Consider the following 18,475-nt stretch of genomic DNA (forward strand, 5'->3'; position numbering starts at 1 on the left):
CACCGTAACAAGGGTGGCACCTGTGGCTCAGTGAGTAGGGCGCCGGCCCCATATGCCGAGGGTAGCGGGTTCAAACCCGTCCTCGGCCAAACTGCAACCAAAAAATAGCCGGGCGTTGTGGCGGGCGCCTGTAGTCCCAGCTGCTCGGGAGGCTGAAGCAAGAGAATCGCGTAAGCCCAAAAGCTGGAGGTTGCTGTGAGCCGTGTGACGTCATGGCACTCTACCGAGGGCGGTAAAGTGAGACTCTGTCTCTACAAAAAAAAAAAAAACTACACCGTAACAAGTAAAGAGAGAAGCTGCGGAAGAAAAGGGGGAAAGCTTTATATTTTACTACTTTTAGCAGTATTTTTGTTTTGCTTTTGCAGTTTTTGGCTGGGGCTGGGTTTGAACCCACCACCTCCGGCATATGTGGCCGGTGCCCTACTCCTTTGAGCCACAGGCGCTGCCTTTTAGCAGATATTTGTGCTTTTTTATATTAATCTTTGTACTTCTTTTTTCCTTTCACCCGTGATTTTCTTTTCTGTTACTTTCTTTTTTTTTTTTTTAAGACACAGTGCCTAACTCTGTCACTCAGACTTGAGTGCAGTGGTGTCATCATAGCTCACTGCAGCCTCAAATGCCTATGCACAGATGATCCTCCTGCTCAGGGATTACAAGTGTGTGCATCACCACAACTGGTTAATTTTTCTACATTTTGTAGAGATGTGGTCTCACTTTGTACTCAGGCTGATCTCAAACTTCTGGGCTCAAATGATCCTCCCGCTTTGGCTTCCCTAAGTGTTAGGATTATTAGCTTGAGCCACTGTACCTGTCTGACTTTAAAAAAATGTATTATAAATTTAACTCTTAGAGCAAATGAATAGTTTCATTCTTCCTCATATCCCAAAGACACCATTGAAAAACAGTACCAGGGTGGTGCCTATGGCTCAAAAGTAGGGCGCCGGTCCCATATGCCTGAGGTGGCGGGTTCAAACCCAGCCCTGGCCAAAAAATGCAAAAAAAATAGAAAAACAATACCAAAACTCAGTGGCAGAAAGAATCAAATTTAGAATGAGAAGAATAATTTTTAACAAAATCACGTTTTTACACAGAACTGTGGAACTCTGATCCAAATCTAGACTCCCTTATATTATTTGATTTTTTTGTTTTTTGAGACAGAGTCTCACTATGTCACCCTCGGTAGAGTGCCGTGGTGTCACAGTTCACAGCAACCTCCAACTCTTGGTCTTAAGTGATTCTCTTGCCTCAGCCTCCCAAGTAGCTGGGACCACAGGCACCTGCCACAGCACCCGGCCATTTTTTGGTTGCAGTTGTCACTGTTGTTTGGCAGACCCAGGCTGAGTTTGAACCTGCCAGCTTCAGTCTATGTGGCTGGTGCCTTAGCCAACTGAGCTACAGGCACCAAGCCAAACCCAAACTCCTTTAAAAAAAAAAAAAAAAAAGTTTTGTGCTGGGCGCTATGGTTCACACTTATAATCCTAGCACTCTGAGAGACCAAGGTGGGTGGATTTCTTGACCTCATGAGTTCGAGACCAGCCTGAGCAAGACCGAGACCCTGTCTCTGAAGATAGCTGGGCATTGTGGCGGATGCCTGTAGTCCCAGCTACTCAGGAGACTAAGGCAAGAGAATCTCTTGAGCCCAGGAAGTTGAGGTTGCTGTGAGCTATGATACTACAGCACTCTACCAAGGGCAAGAAAGTGAGACTCTGTCTCAAAAAAAAAAAAAGTTTTGACCATCGATATTAAAGATGCCTAAAACACACACATACACATGTAAAACCTATATAAATTTATGTGTGTATATCTAAAAAATACATATATATTTTGTTTTTTTTTTTGTTTTGTGTTTTTCCCCTTAAATTAATAGGCTGCTACTGTTCTGGCCAAGTCCACTTTGGAGAACCAGAATTGGAAAGCCACCACTCTTCCTACAGATTTCCACTATGTTGTCGATACTCTCGTCCAGTTTCATCTCAAACCAGGCACCAGGGTAAGGCTGTTTTTTAGTTCCTTTAAGCAGCTCTTGTTCCCAGCCCTGCTGACAGCATACCAAGTACTGCATAGCTGGTAGGGTGACTGTTAGGTATTGTATGCTATAGGAAAGAAGAACATGAGAGGAGGGATATATGTTAGCTAATATATGTGGCATACATGTGAATTTGTCAGCTAACATATCTGGCATACATGTGAATTTGTCAGCTAACATATCTGGCAACACAGAAGATCAGATGGGTAAGGCAGAGGAAGCTAAAGGGATAGTCTCAACAGGTGCCAGCTTATAGGATAGATGTGAACTAAAGAGTCAGAAATACCTTACCTGGCTAAAGTGCTAGACACCAAAGACACCATGTTGGAATGCATTGAGGGTAAATGTAAAGTCCTTTGATAAAGTGTAAAAATTTTTTAGTTATTTCTTAATTATCTCACTTTCTCACTGAAGTTGTGGGTTTACTCATCAGGTAGTTTATGTAGTCCACAAATTTCTTGCTCATGATCCAAGCAACATGTGCGGTCACGTTTTCAGGAAGTCCCTGTTTGCTACACAATCTTCCAAGGGTCCTTCGAAGATGGTTATGTAGAGAGCTCTAGAGCTCCTTATGTTGCGTCCTGATTACCATCTACTTCATTTGGGGCTTTTGTAGTGCTAGTAGCAAGTGCATGTTGCTATGGTAACCAGACATTGTTTCATGCTAAGTTCCGTTTCTTGTGGATCTTCTGCTCATTTACATTCTTGGTTGTCGTATTCTTGTGGTGTCAAGCACATGAACAGTTTCTAGTTTCCTGCTCTTTATTTTGCCCATTGTTCCACAAAAAATTAATGAAATCTACGTATTTCCCTGAATTCACTGATACCTGATATTCTATTTTTATAAACCAACCTAGATACATTTTTCTTTCTGGTCAATATTGTCCACTTAATAGAAATACCCTTATAAAAAAAAAATAAATGATAAGAATACCCTTACAGGGCGGCGCCTGTGGCTCAGTCGGAAGGGCGCCAGCCCCATATACCGAGGGTGGCAGCTTCAAACCCGGCCCCGGCCAAACTGCAACCAAAAAATAGCCGGGCGTTGTGGCGGGCGCCTGTAGTCCCAGCTACTCGGGAGGCTGAGGCAAGAGAATAGCTTAAGCCCAGGAGTTGGAGGTTGCTGTGAGCCGTGTGAGGCCACGGCACTCTACCGAGGGCCATAAAGTGAGACTCTGTCTCTACAAAAAAAAAAAAAAAAAAAGAATACCCTTACAAACACCGAGAAGTAAAGTTGCAACAGTTGTGGAAACTATGGCTATAGTCAATATTGGTTAGGTTCTAATAGCAATCATCATAGTTTAGGTAGTCAGAGTACAGATAGGGCCCTGAGGTGGAATAGCAGAAGACCAAATGAAGGCAAATGGTAGAACACTTCTGTCAACTCTTGCTCAGCCCCAGGATGAAGCCACTTGATAGGAACTTGTGCGAGAACTGCTGTCTGTGGCCACAAGGCACTCTCTCTTCCCTCCAGCCCTTATGAACCTTTCAGTTATGTGGCCTATGTGGTAATTTGCATATTCACATGTGAAGGTGCTAGAAGAAACTCATAGATCATTGCCTTCTAGGGCCTGCTTATTTTTGTTTTTTTCTTTCGTAATTGTTTCTTATCAAGGAAAGAACTTGTGCTTGTTCTTATCCACAAAAAATAAATTTTCCTGTGTGTAGTAGGGCAGCCAGACACCAGAAGTTAGAGAGCCCTTATTCTTCCAGCAGAGCTACATGAGGAACATGACTATAGACATACCTTGTTTTATTGTGCTTCATTTATCATACTTCACAGATACCATGTTTTTTGTTTGTTTGTTTTTTGAGACAGAGTCTCAAACTGTTGCCCTCGGTAGAGTACCATGGTGTCACAGCTTACAGCAACCTCCAACTCTTGGGCTTAAGCAGTTCTCTTGCCTCAGCCTCCCAAGTTGCCGGGACTACAGGTGCCAGCTACAATACCTGGCTGTTTTTTGGTTGTAGTTATCGTTGTTTGGCAGGCCCAGGCTGGATTCCAACCTGCTAGCTCCGGTGTATGTGGCTGGCGCTCTAGCCACTGAGCTACAGGTGCCAAGCCACGATCCCGTGTTTTTTTACAAATTGAATGTTTGTGACAAGTCTTTGTTGAACAAGTCTATTGATGTGCCATTTTTCTAAGTCACTTCGTGTGTGTCACATTTTGATAATTCTCAGAATATTTCAGACATTTTCATTGATACTGTATCTGTTATGGTGATCAGTGACATTTGGTATTATGTTATGAAGTGCCACAGCCTGTGCTGATACAAGGGTATGAACTTCATATTTTGCACTCTGACTCTTCCACCAACTGGCCTTTTCCCTCTTGAGATACAGTGTTAAAATTAGGCCAATTAATGATCCTACATTGGCCTCTAAGTGGCTGTGGGCAAAGTCTATTGAAAACATTGTGGAAAGAATTCACCATTCTAGAGGCTGTTAAGAATATTCCTGATTCAGGCTCAGCGCCATAGCTCAAGCGGCTAAGGCACCAGCCATATACACGAGAGCTCACAGGTTCAAATCCAGCCCGGGCCTGCCAAACAACAAGGACAACTACAACCAAAAAATAGCTGGGCATTGTGGCGGGCACCTGTAGTCCCAGCTACTTGGGAGGCTGAGGCAGGAAAATTGCTTAAGCCCAGGAGTTGGAGGTTGCTGTGAGCTGTGATGCCACGGCACACAGCAGGGCGACAGCTTGAAGCTCTTGTCTAAAAAAAAAAAAAAAGAATATTCCTGATTCATGGGAGGAGGTCAAAATGCCAACAGTAACAGGAGTTTAGAAGAAGTTGATTCCAGTCCTCATGGGTGACTTTGAGGAATCAAAATTTCAGTGAAAGAAGTGACCGCAGATGTAGTAGAAATAGCAAGAGGACTAGAATGAGAAGTAAAGCCATCTTCAGGGAGACAGAATTACTACAATGTCATGATGAAATTTGAACAGACAAGGAGTTGCTTTTTCTGCATGTGCAAAGAAAGTGTTTTCTAAAACTTTTTTTTTTTGCCGGGGCTAGGTTTGAACCCGCCACCTCCGGCATATGGGACCGGCGCCCTACTCCTTGAGCCACAGGCGCCGCCCCAAGAAAGTGTTTTCTTGAGATGGAATCTACTTCTGGTAAAGATGCTGTGAACATTATTAAAATAACAAAGAAAGGATTTAAAGTATTACATAAACTTAGTTGATAAAGCAGTATCAAGGTTTGAGAGGATTGACTTCAATTTTGAAAAGTTCTGTGGGTAGTCTCAGCGCCTGTGGTTCAAGTGGCTAAGGCGCCAGCCACATGCACCTGAGCTGGCGGGTTCAAATCCAGCCCGGGCCACCAAACAACAATAATGGCGGCAACTAAAAAATAGCTGGGTGTTGTGGCGGGTGCCTATAGTCCCACCTACTTGGGAGGCAGAAGCAGGAGAATCGCTTGAGCCCAAGAGTTGGAGGTTGCTGTGAGCTGTGATGCCACAGCCCTCTACCGAAGGTGACAGCTTGAGGCTCTGTCGCAAAAAAAAGTTCTGTGGGTAAAATGCTATCAAACAATGTTAAAGGCTACCAAAAAATCTTTTATGAAAGGAAAAGTCAATGAATGTGTAAACTTACTTGTTGTCTTATCTCAAGAAATTGTCACAGCGATTGCTGGTATTTTTTAGCAATGAAGTGGTTTTAATTTGTACATTGTTTTTTAGATCTACTGCTATTGTGCGCTTAATAGACAACAGCATAGTGTAAGCCAAAAAATACCTGCGATGCACTTTATTGCAATATTTGCTTTATTCTGGTGGTCCGACGCCATATTCTCAGTGTCTCTGAGGTATGCCTGTATGAAACATTGGATATTTGGCTAGGGACTATTGAAAGTGTTCCCAGAGGAGAGTATTCTAAATGGAGAGGGATTTATTTTATTTTATTCATTTGTTGTTGTTGTTGTTGTTGTTGTATTCTAAATGGAGAGGGATTTATTTTATTTTATTCATTTGTTGTTGTTGTTGTTGTTGCAGTTTGGCCAGGGCTGGGCTCGAACCCACCCCCCTTGGTATATGGGCTGGCGCCCTACTCACTGAGCCACAGGCGCTGCCCTGGAGAGGGATTTAGAATTGTGTCATGTGAGGAAATAATAAAAGAAAATGGAGCTTTTCTTAACTCAGTAAATATTTGTTGTTAAATGTTAATTTTGAGTTTGTATTACAAACACATGGTGAGTTTATATCGGTTTTTGAAATACAGAATTTCATTAAAATATTTAGTGTACTCTTGGAAATTGTACTCCACTCCATTTCTTCCACTTTAAAGACACTCATGTCAGGTAAATCACTGATCTGAGGTCCTGCAAATATTTGAAGGGCAGTGTTCAACAGGCATTCCCAAAAGAGGAGGCAGAGTTGTTTTGTTAGGTTCTGGAAGCATTACAACGACCTATGAATGTAATTAGAGGGAAACAGCTAGACATTTCACCTATTGCTGTGTAGGGAATAGTTGTTAGGGCCCTTCTAACTCTAAAATTGTGTAATTCTAAGAGAATATTTGGCATAGGAACTAAGATTTCTTTTTTCCAACCTAGTTCAGTAGCTGCTTTTCTTTCCTTTTTTTTTTTTTAATAGGCAGAATCTTGTTCTGTTGCCGGGGTTAGAGTACAGTGATATCATCAGTTCTCACTGCAGCCTCATCCCTAGGCTCAGGTTATCCTCCTGCCTCAGCATCCTGAGTAGCTGGGACTATAGTTGCCTGCCACACCCAGCTAATTTATTGTATTTTTTTTGTAGAGACAAGGTCTCACTCTTGCTCAGGCTGGTCTTGAACTCCTGACCTCAGGTGATCCTCTTGCCTCCCAGACTGGCTAGGAGCCACTGTATCCAGCCCCATAGCTGCTTTTCTACAAATTGCTTTCTGCATTTATTTTTTTCTTTATTCTAGTTACTTAAGATGGCCCAGAGCCAGAAGGTAGAGACTGAGCATTATGAAGAAATTGAAGACTATGATTACAACAACCCTAATGATACCTCCAACTTTTGCCCTGGACTACAGGTAAAGAGGGAGAAGAGCTTGGTCCTCTCTTTTAAGCTGAGGAGACTTTGTTCCCTGCTTCCCATCTCCCCCTTTTATATGGCAAAAGACTATAGGAAATTCCAAGTCTGCTGGAGGTTTTCTGGATGCATGGTCTGACTTCAGTACAAGAAACTGAACAGAGCTGAGGAAATAGCCCCAACCTTGGCCTGCCTTACCTCAAACTCTGCACACAGGAAGCAAATAGCCAAAGGGGACACTAGCAATTATTATTACTAAATTGCTTTTAATTCCTGCTGAAAGGGTCTTAGATTAATAGATACCTCCCCAGTAGGGTCTATGTCAATCAGGAAGATAACTAGAGGCATCCAGAAATTCATCCTGGCATGACTCACTTAATGAACTGTCAGATGGTCTGTTCTTGCTTTGTAAATATGGAGTCATTTCAAGGATGTTTTTAAACACCTCTGACAGCTTCATCAAAATTAAAGAGCTATTCTCTTTGCCCAGGCTGCTGGCAGTGACTATGAAGAGTCGGATGACTTATTTGTGGGACCAACACAAGAGAATGATGACAATCCTGAGGTCCAAGGATTAGACATCACAACATATGGGGAGTCAAATCTGGTAGCTGAGCCTCAGAAGGTAAGGATGAAACACCTGAGAATAATTTTGTTTGCCTGAAACCTATTTAATTTGCCTCCTATATGAGAGTCACATCAGTAACAGGTTTATGTGTTAATTCAGTGAGGCTAAGTAGCTGTGTGACTCTGAAAAGTCTTAGCCAGATTTAGTTTGTATTAAATTATCATGCATTGAACATTCATCTGTTTCATACTAGGTGGCAGACTTGGTGCCTTCATTAATATTTGATTCACTTGTCTCTTTTACACTGGAATTCCAGGTTAGCCTTAGTGTAGATTGTACTTGATCAAAAAGAAGTTAGATTTGACATGAGAGACTCTATTTTAGTGTGTTCAAAGAGCTTTAACTCTGTGGTTGAAACTGAATTTCTTTTTTATTCAAACTCCAGACTTTTACTTTTATAGTGAATTGATGGCAAATGTTCTTTTTCTTCTGCTTAGTTTTAATTTGTCATATACCTATTTCAGGTGAATAAAATTGAAATTCATTATGCCAAGACTGCCAAAAAGATGGATATGAAGAAGTTGAAGCAGAGCATGTGGAGTTTGCTGACAGCAATCTCTAGAAAGGAAGCAGATACAGAGGGAAAGGTATCTTGCTGGTTCTTCAGGTGCCCAGGATGTGAGAGTGGGGTGGCTGATGTCTTCAACTGGAAGATGCTTTGATTTGGGCAGTGGCTCTAATACATAGAAATTTGTTCAAAAATATAAGGACAACATCATGTCTCTAAGAGTGAAACAAACCAAGTACATAAATAACATAAAATGTGATTCAAATGGCAAGCTAGGGCATAAGATGTGATTCAGTCTTGCTGGTAATCAAAAAATACAAAGGAGGGCGGTGCCTGTGGCTCAGTCGGTAGGGCGCCGGCCCCATATACTGAGGGTGGCGGGTTCAAACCCGGCCCCGGCCAAACTGCAACCAAAAAATAGCTGGGCGTTGTGGCGGGCGCCTGTAGTCCCAGCTACTCGGGAGGCTGAGGCAAGAGAATCGCTTAAGCCCAGGAGTTGGAGGTTGCTGTGAGCTGTGTGAGGCCACGGCACTCTACCAAGGGCCAGAAAGTGAGACTCTGTCTCTACAAAAAAAAAAAAAAAAAAAAAATACAAAGGAATACTTCTTCATGCTGCTTTAAAACAATAGCAGTTTTAGCAATTAAGTAGTGTTTTTCAGTATTGAGTTGAAGAAAATGTAGAGTACTTATTCACTGCTGGTAGAAATTAAAGCTGATATATAACCCTATGTCCCTTTTGGAAAGTAAATTATAGCAACATCTTAGGTACCAGGAAATGTTTTAGTTCTTTCATCTAATAATTCTGATTTGGGGACTGTATTCACAGTAGGAAAGTAGTGGAAAAATAATTATTACACTGTAAGATTGCCTTTCTCCTTTAGAACAAAGTAAGACCTTGATTAATTAGATCCAACTCAGTGAAGTCTCAACTAGAATCCTTCCCTCATCTCTGTCTCCTTTTGCTTAGGGAATGTTCTGAACTTTGCAAACTCAACCTATTCTCTTATATTTCTGTTGGCTGAAAAGTGAAAACTCTTGACATTATGGAGGACCTTAGTTAAGCTGTGTAGTCTTGAATATTAGAGAAAGCTTCAGTCCCATTTGTATGGTTTCATTAACTAAACACAATGGGATACAAGTGAAAGTGTTTAAGTGGAAAGCTTCAGTTTACTTTTTTATTTATTTTATTTTTTTTAGAGATAAGAGTCTTACTTTGTCGCCCTGGGTAGAGTGCTGTGGCATCACAGCTCACAGCAACTTCCAGCTCTTGGGCTTAGGCGATTCTCTTGCCTCAGCCTCCTAAGTAGCTGGGACTACAGGCGCCCGCTACGATGCCCGGCTATTTTGTGTTGCAGTTTGGCCGGAGCTGGGTTTGAACCCACCACCCTCGGTATATGGAGCCAGCGCCCTACTCACTGAGCCACAAGCGTCGCTTCTTCAGTTTACTTTTACATATGAACTTTGTGCTGCCCTTAACTGTATAGTCTAGTTGAAGCTATAAATTGTCATGGCTTTTTGTTACTGGCTTTTTATTGTTATTTTTTTCCAGGAGGACCTAGAAGCCTCTTTGTAATATCCCTTTTATCAGGATTCTACTGGCCATTGACATGCATATTAACCTTAACTCAGTAAATGTCAATGTCATAATCCAGTGCTGAGGCATTAGGTCCCTTTATAGATCCTTTTCCTTAAAAAAAGTAACTAAGAAATTGTTTTCATTTCATTTGGGCATAGACTTTTCTTTTATGGTAGTACAACTTTGTAAGTTCTTGTCATGCTTTCAAAAGTAAACTAACTCGGGCGGCGCCTGTGGCTCAATGAGTAGGGCGCTGGCCCCCAAATGCTGAGGGTGGTGGGTTCAAACCCAGCCCCGGCCAAACTGCAACAAAAAAATAGCCGGGCGTTGTGGCGGGCGCCTGTAGTCCCAGCTGCTTGGGAGACTGAGGCAAGAGAATCACGTGAGCCCAAGAGTTAGAGGTTGCTGTGAGCCGTGTGACGCCACAGCACTGTACCCGAGGGTGGTACAGTGAGACTGTCTCTACAAAAAAAAAAAAAAAAAAAGTAAACTAACTCTAGGCTCAGCACCTGTAACTCAGTAGTTACAGCACCATCCACATACCCCGGGGCTGGTGGGTTTGAACCTGGCCCAGGCCTGCTAAACAACAACAACCACAACAAAAAATAGCCGGGCGTTGTGGCGGGCGCCTGTAGTCCCAGCTACTCAGGAGGCTGAGACAAGAGAATCGCTTAAGCCCAAGAGTTAGAGGCTCTATGAGCTGTGACGCCACAGCACTCTACCGAGGACCACATAGTGATACTCTGCCTCAACAAAAAAAAAAAAAAGAAAGAAAAAGTAAACTAGCTCTAAATGCCTGACCTATAGGTGTGATTCTGTTAGGCAAACCACAGTGAAACTGGAAAAGAAGGGGCTCCAATGGAGGTGGCTGACAAGAAGATGCTCAGCGAGCTCGCAAAGGACCTGCAGAAAAGGTACATGCTGGCAGACGTTGGGGCAGGGAAGGTGTTCACCGCCTCTGCTCTGCATCCCAGCTGAGCTTGTGCGCAATCTTGTTTTATGTAACACTTGTTGCAGCTTTTCTTTTTCCTCTCTGCATTGATAATGCACTTTTCTGTGCTTGATGGCTGGAGTGCAACATGAGTTTTTTTATTTCCAAATAAGAAACTAGAAAAACCTGCTTATAAAATGTATCTGAAATATTTTTTTCTCTCATGTAGTCATTGTATATGTATTAGTCATACTTGATGAATGAACTTTTGTTCTTAGATTTGCAGTGACCTAGCTAAATACTTGCCCCTTTGTTTCCAGCCTGCCCACTGTCATGGCTCAGAACCTTTCTATACCTCTGGCTTTTGCCTGTCTTCTGCATTTAGCCAATGAAAAGGTAGGTAATTATGGTAAGCATAAGAGTATTTGAGTGTTCCCTATTTGTATCAACTCATTTGAACTTTTTATTATATCTTTCATGGGCTACCTTAGGATATCTTAAATAAAGTGACTTATGCAATACCTTCAACCCAAAGGATTAACCAGGCACCTAAAAATAACTTAGAAAAAGGCCACTAGGTTTGATTAGCAATGAAAATAGTAAAGAGGACCCAAATAAGAAATACTAAATGATGTAATTGTGACTAGTTAGATCCACAACCTGAGAACATAAAGTGCTCTTACTTCGTTGGGTGTCAAAGACTTTAAGGGCGGGCGGCGCCTATGGCTCAGTCGGTAAGGCGCCGGCCCCATATACCGAGGGTGGCGGGTTCAGACCCGGCCCCGGCCAAACTGCAACCAAAAAATAGCCGGGCGTTGTGGCGGGCGCCTGTAGTCCCAGCTACTTGGGAGGCTGAGGCAAGAGAATCGCTTAAGCCCAGGAGTTGGAGGTTGCTGTGAGCTGTGTGAGGCCACGGCACTCTACCGAGGGCCATAAAGTGAGACTCTGTCTCTACAAAAAAAAAAAAAAAAAAAGACTTTAAGGGCTAAAGCTTGCCAGTGCCAAAGTCAAGATACACGGGAAACATGAGAGGAAAAAAGATAAGAGAGATGAGGATGAAAGGAAGAGAGAGTATTAAAATGTGGGAGCAATGGCCAGGAAAGCGGAGCTGCCAAGAAGAAAGTATTAGAAATATAGCTATTTGTCAGAAGGAAGGAGAGTCCAAAGGTACCAGGTACATCAGTGCGGCAGGCTCCTCCTGTGCCACACCGGCTGACAGCTGTGCAGCTGTGTGATGGTTATTGAGAGAGGAGAGGGGGACCCACCTTCTCAGGAGCTTGACTTAAGTAGCACTACATAGGTCACCACAGTGAGGGCAGCCAGTACAAGTCTATACATTTGGGCACTACTGGACACTTAGTGCCCTTTAGGGTCTCCAGACAGCTGGCCCACAGTGCAGACCTTGGTACTTGCAATGGAAGGAAAGCAGTGGGTTAGGGCGTCATGGCTGCTGCATGCACCACTGCAGTAGAATCTAAGCCTGCTCTGGGACAAGCAACCTGCCCTGGAAGCAGGGGCAGGCCCTGGAGTGCGGTGCCTGTCTGAATGCTGAATTGCTGTTGGAAAGGTTCATTAGCTAGGATTTCAAAGGAATAGTAGCCAGAGTGGGCTGTTGGTAGAAATGCTCAGGATTTTGCACATGACAACAGGTGACCTCTGGCCTCATAATGAAGTCAGGAGCAGTGAGAATTTGCTCCATTTCCCAGGTCTGCCTCTGCTTAGGAAAAGAGGTTTCCCTATAGGACTGGAATGGCCTGTGCAGCAGAGCCACTAGCCAATCCAAGTGACCTAACAGTGGGAGTCAAGGACCAGTTTTTCTCTTGACCATTCTTTAGCTCATGACTTCACTAAAGAAGAAGAAGATACTGTCCAGTTGGCAGAAGCTCAGTTTGATTTGTGTTGGAAATAGGTACAGAAGAGCACAGAGCCAGGACCAAATGCTGTGTGACTCTGACTGCTGAGCTAACCATAGGGCCTCTAACCATCATATGGGTATTCAAAACTAAGGCCTGAACAAAAGAGTCCAACTTAGCTCCCAAGAGGGAGTGCTTATGCCTCAGAGCCACTGCAGATAGTTGTCAACCCAGGAATGAATGCTGAACTCATATGGCAGCTGATCGGAAGCAGAAAGGCAGTGGCTGACACTAAAGACATGACCTGCTTTGTTCAGAAGCCCGTGAAGGCAAGGGTGGCGGGCATTTAACACCTGTCCATGGTTATGGAGATGGTAGTCCCATACCTGACACATCCTGATATGTCTGATGTCAGATACAAACTACATGAAGAAAGAATGACTATTAGAACATAAATGTCTTAACACAATAAGTAAATGAGGTGAAAGCTATATTAGTTTTATGTAAGCACTCCAAATTGTATAAAAAAACAATACATTGTACCCCACAAATGCATAAATGTATTCATGATCTATGTGTATATGACTTAGTAAAAGGGAAAAAATGAAAAAAAAGTATGACTGTGGAAAAAAATAAAAATGTATATTGTTATCATTATCCTGACAAATCCACAAGTGGCTCTGCTGACATTCTCCATCTGAGGTAGATAGCACACAGGCCATCTGTCTGTCTGACTTCAGAAGTGTTGCTGTGAAGTGGTTGGGGTGAGCCCTGGAATCTCATTCTTACACCATCTTTGTGGTGTTCTAGCATATCAGGCTTCTAAAGCATAGCGTGCTTCCAAAGCTCAGAAACTCTGCCCTGGCCTGTGTGTCTCCACAGAAACCTGCCTTTTTCTTATGAGAGAGCAACTTCATGCCCCCTCACTTAGTTCTTAATTAGTTTGGCTAGGTCAGTGCTGCTAAGAAACATTAGTGATTCTGTGGCTTCCCTAAAGTTCATGCTGCTCTGATTCCACCTCTGCTCTCCTGCCCTCAGTAGCAGTGTGGGCTTGTTCATTTTGCTGTGATCAAAAGTCTCTTTTTGAGGGCCCCAGAACTCAGCATTTGGAGAATGGGGGAGCTAAAGCCCATAACTTGTTGGGCTGAGTGCTGAGACCATTACTGAGGCCTGGCTTTGAGCTATTTGAGAAGATTTACCATGATAATCTACAGGGATCTGTGATAACTCGAAGCTTAGAGCCATCAAGAGAACTATTCTCAGCACCTCATATGAGAACTTGACCTTTTCTTGGTCTTCCTTCCCTTAGTCTTTCGCTCTTACCTGGACTTTTACTCCACCACTCTGGTAATAATCTCACCCTCAGATATGCAGTGTGATAGTGCTTCGAGTCCAGTGATGGACGTGGGGCCCTCGGCCTCCAGGGTTGTGCGTGCCAGCAGTGTGTGACTCAGTAGCCAAATCTAAGCAACTTCTGGAACCTGAGCTGCAGAAAATGTGCAAGGTGGGATCTGAGCTGTCCACCTTGAGCAGCACAGGAAGGTGCTCCAGGAAGAGGGCAAGTGGATATTGTGCACCGACCCAGCCCATCTGCTTCCCATGTAGAGTAAGGAGAGGGGTTTGGTGGTGAAGTTAGTCAGAAGCCTGCTGCTTAGTCCTGAGGGAAACTGCCCGGGATTTCCTGAGTGGGAGAAAGAGTTGGGAGTGTGGGGGAAAGGCCTATGCAGAGACTGGGGAGAGGAGGCAGCTGCAGGGACATGATGATGGATGGGTCCCCAGGGTAGCAGGGGGAGAGTGGATGCCTGGAGGAGGCAGATGTGGATGGGTTAATATGTAGTCCCCCCCACCACCACCACTATCTACAGTTTCAGTTCCCTATAGTCAACTGTGGTCTGAAAATATTAAATGAACAATTCAGCAAATAACAATTCATGTTTTAAGTCACATGCTATTCTGAGTAACATGATGAAATCTTGCCATCTTGTCCAGCACATGAATCGTTCCTTTGTCCAGCCTGTCCATACTGTCAACACTCCTACCCCTTAGTCACTTAGTAACTTCTTGGTTATCAGATCAACTGTCACAGTATTGCAGTGCTTGTGTTCAAGTCATCCTTATTTTACTTAATTGTTCCATTATATTAGTTATCTTTGTTAATTTCTTGCTGTGCTTAATTTCTAAACTTTATCAAAGGTACGTATGTATAGGATAAACAGTATACATGGAGTTTGGTATTATCACTGGTTTCAGGCACCCACTGGAGGTCTTGGAACATCCTCCAAGTATAAGGAAGGATTATGGTACCTATGTTTTGTGGCTCCTCGTGGCCTCTCCATCTGCTTCCCTTAGTTATTTCAGGACAAATAGCTCATCTTAGGCCTTTTACAGGTAGAGTATTACAGGAACCAGAGCCAGAGAAGACTTGCTTCCTGTGAATGTTAAGGTTTGGGAAGCAGTTTGATGCAAATTATATTTGCTGTGATATAATTTTCCTTACATGTATGATCATGGGACATACCTCATTTTTTTGTAGTCACTGCCTGGTCGCTTCAATTGAATTTGGTTTAGGATTCATTCTCAGTATATCAAAGTCCATGTGCTTTGGTTTTTCCTCAGAATCTAAAGCTGGAAGGAACAGAGGACCTTTCGGATGTTCTTGTGAGGCAAGGAGTCTGAATTCCTGCCAAGAAGTCAGCAGCAGGAGGCCCTTCACTTTTTCAGTGGCCAGGACATCCCCACTCTGGGTGAAGGAAGGTGCAGTGGGTTTATGACAAGGCTGTTGTCAACTATCAAAGTGCCTTTATGTCTGATGCTCTTCCCTTGTCTCCATTGCCGTCTGGGTGCCTGCACTCCGAAGCTCTGTCCTTGACTGATGACAGCTTTCTGTCCTATGGTGGCCACCTAGGAGTGGGGAGGGTAGAGAGGGTAAGGGTTCTATTCTGGGTTATGAAAACCTATATCAGTGTATAATTTTAGTCTCCTAAATTGATGTGTGGTACTTTTTAAACTTTACTGTTGTAAAAAAACAATTTTCAGTAGGCACTTAATGTTGTCCTTAAAGAGCTACCTAATCCACGTACAAAAAATAAAACATTTGTACACTTATAAATGTATATATAATGCTTAAAAATAAAATCATTCTGAATAATATGCCTGGCAAAATATTTCAGCATCCATTAGATAACTGTTAGATCTAGTCTTCATCCTAAAGGGATGAAGTCCTGTTAGCAATCCGGAATGTGCACATGTTTGTATAAGGCAGGCTGTGCTTAAGGCCTAAGATGATTTGCCTTAGAGGGGAATGGAGGAGAGAGAAATCACTGGCTGGAGATTAAGATCTCAATATTGGGTCCATGGTTTTGTTTTGTTTTGTTTTTTGACAGAGTCTCACTAGAGACTAGTGTACAATGGTGTTAACCTAGTTCAGAGCAACCTCAAACTCCTGGGTGCAAGAGATCCTCCTGCCTCAGCCTCCTCAGTAGCTGGGAGTATAGGCACTCATGACAATGCCCAGCTAATTTTTCTATTTTCAGTAGAGGCAGGGTCTTACTTTTGCTCAGGGTGGTCACGAACTTTTGAGTTCAAGGGATCCTCCTGTTTTGGCCTCCCAGAGTGCTAGGATTACAGGCATGAGCCATGCCTGGCCTGGGTCCATGTCTAAATGCCTATAAATTCTGCTGGAGGGCAATGGTAATAACAATTACTAAGTGTTTACTAGTTCTCTTCTGTGAATTACTTCATTTAGCCTTCTCAGAATCTCTCTAAGGAATGTACTATTATTACTCCCATGTCACAGAGGAGGGAACAGGTATACAGAAGTGAAGTTACTTGCCTAAGGGCAGCCAGTTGTCTGAGGGGACCAGGTCATCTGCCTCCAGAGTCTTTGTTCTTAGCCACTCCACCATAGGCTGCTCTAGTCATCCAGGTTCAGCAGCAGATGGAGAGCTATGCTAAGTGGAGTTCATCCAGTTCCACAGAAATCAGCACACTCACAAATGTAAAATTTCTTCTCATAACCTCAAGGAAATAGGGAAATTAGCTTGCAATTTGGAACAATATTGTAGATGCTGATCCAAGTACTTATTATTGATTGGTCCTAGGTCTCTGCCAGAGCACCTGTCACCATTAATTGGCTAACTAGAGTTGTTGGATGATATTCCAGAAGCAGTGAAGGATATAATTGGCAATTAGTTCTGGTAATAACTTGCTCTTATGCCAAAACCCACACAAAACAAAAACAATTCCCTTTTCCCAGCAATGTGCTTTCCAATGGTGTCCAAAACATTACCTTTTGTACTCTAATGAGAGAGTTAGACTTGAGAACATGATTTGGTAGGAAAAACAGTGGAGCCACAGGGTGGGAATCCATACCCTGTCTTGCTGGTGCTGAAGTCTCCAACATTCCTTTCCAGGCCATGTAAGTACTGGGCAGGCCTCTTGCTCTCTTTTTATTCTTGAAAGTACAACTGGCCAACCTCATTCCCTCAATTAGTAACAATAATGGGGTTGGTACCAGCTTCTTTAATAAAATCCTGTCTCTCCACCGCCCTGCTTCTTCCAAGGTTCTTCCCCTTAATTCTATGATAGCTGTGGGCTATATGTGCTATTGTCTGAATGTTTGTGTCCTAAAATCTTTTTGGAATCTAATCCCCAATGTGATAGTATCAAGAGGTGAGGCCCTTGGTAAATTCCATTTCCTTATAGATTGTCTAGTTTGGGATATTCTGTTTAGATCATGAGGGCAGAGCCCATCAGGGATTAGTGCCCTTATAAATAGGCTCACGGGAGTTTATTTGCTTCTTTTGCCCTTCCACCAAGTGACCATGCAATGAGAAGCTGCCATCTATGAGGGATGAGCTCTCACCAGACAGCAAATCTGCTGGTGATTTGATCTTGGACTTCCCAGCCTCTAAGCTAGGAGCAATAAATATGTTACTTATGGTTCGGCGCCCGTAGCTCAGTGGTTAGGGCGCCGGCCACATAACACCGAAACTGGTGGGTTCCAACTGGCCTGGGCCTGCTACACAACGATGACAACAACAACAACAAAAAAGTATCTGGGCATTGTGGCTGGCGACCGTAGTCCCAGCCACTTCGGAGGCTGAGGCAAGAGAATCACTTAAGCCCCAGGGTTTGAGGTTGCTGTGAGCTATGATGTCACAGCACTCTACTGAGGGCAACATAGTGAGACTCTGTCTCAAAAAAAAAAGTGTTACTTATGAATTACCCAGTCTAAGGTTTTGTTTATTTTGTTATAGCAGCTCAAATTAAGACAACAGGTGTGCAAGAAAAGTTTATTTTATTATTACTTTGTTGTCCTTGATAGAGTGTCATGGCGTCTTAGCTCACAGCAACCTCAAACACTTGGGCTCAAGTGATGCACTTGCCTCAGCCTCCCAAGTAGCTGGTACTATAGGTACCCACCACAATGCCTGGCTATTTTTAGAGACAGGATCTCCCTCTTGCTCAGACTGGTCCTGAGCTCAAGCAATCCACCTGCCTCAACCTTCCAGAATGCTAGGATTACAGGCATGAGCCTCTGCACCCCATGAAAAGTTTATAAAATACGTTAGGAGGTAGGTAGTTTAGGGTTGGAAGGACAGTTCTATAAAATCATGAAACCAAAGATCCTGCTAGCTCTCCTCTCTGCCATCCCCAGTGTGTAACACTTAATCTTGTGTTTCAGTATGGCTACTGAATTCAGCCATCACATCTATGGTCTAAGCAGCAAGATGAGGGATTGGGGAAGAAAGGAACTGCTCCTGCCTGTTAAATTGGCTGGGGTGGGGGGCACAACATGAAATTTTTTTTTTTTTTTTTTGAGATGGAGTCTCACTCTGTCGCCCTGGATAGAGTGTTGTGGCATGATTATAGCTCACAGTAACCTCAGTCTCTTGGGCTCACGAGATCCACTTGCCTCAGGCACCTACCAGC

At 43.3% G+C, this 18,475-nt stretch overlaps 1 protein-coding gene across 3 annotated transcripts in view; it reads left to right on the top strand.

Moving 5' to 3' along the window:
• The window catches only part of NCAPH (non-SMC condensin I complex subunit H), a 50,307-nt gene extending 34,616 nt beyond the window's left edge, over positions 1 to 15,691 (top strand). For all 3 annotated transcript variants that reach the window (XM_053587377.1, XM_053587374.1, XM_053587376.1), the window contains exons 12-18: positions 1,868 to 1,990; positions 6,936 to 7,046; positions 7,536 to 7,670; positions 8,138 to 8,260; positions 10,580 to 10,671; positions 11,009 to 11,084; positions 15,158 to 15,691. In XM_053587377.1, coding sequence (XP_053443352.1) covers positions 1,868 to 1,990; positions 6,936 to 7,046; positions 7,536 to 7,670; positions 8,138 to 8,260; positions 10,580 to 10,671; positions 11,009 to 11,084; positions 15,158 to 15,217 — 720 coding nt within the window. In that variant the 3' untranslated portion in view covers positions 15,218 to 15,691. The remainder of the gene's footprint in view (positions 1 to 1,867; positions 1,991 to 6,935; positions 7,047 to 7,535; positions 7,671 to 8,137; positions 8,261 to 10,579; positions 10,672 to 11,008; positions 11,085 to 15,157) is intronic.
• The last annotated feature ends 2,784 nt before the right edge of the window (positions 15,692 to 18,475 follow it).

This window comes from Nycticebus coucang, chromosome 4 (genome assembly GCF_027406575.1).
Source record: "Nycticebus coucang isolate mNycCou1 chromosome 4, mNycCou1.pri, whole genome shotgun sequence".
NCBI classification, from domain to species: domain Eukaryota; kingdom Metazoa; phylum Chordata; class Mammalia; order Primates; family Lorisidae; genus Nycticebus; species Nycticebus coucang.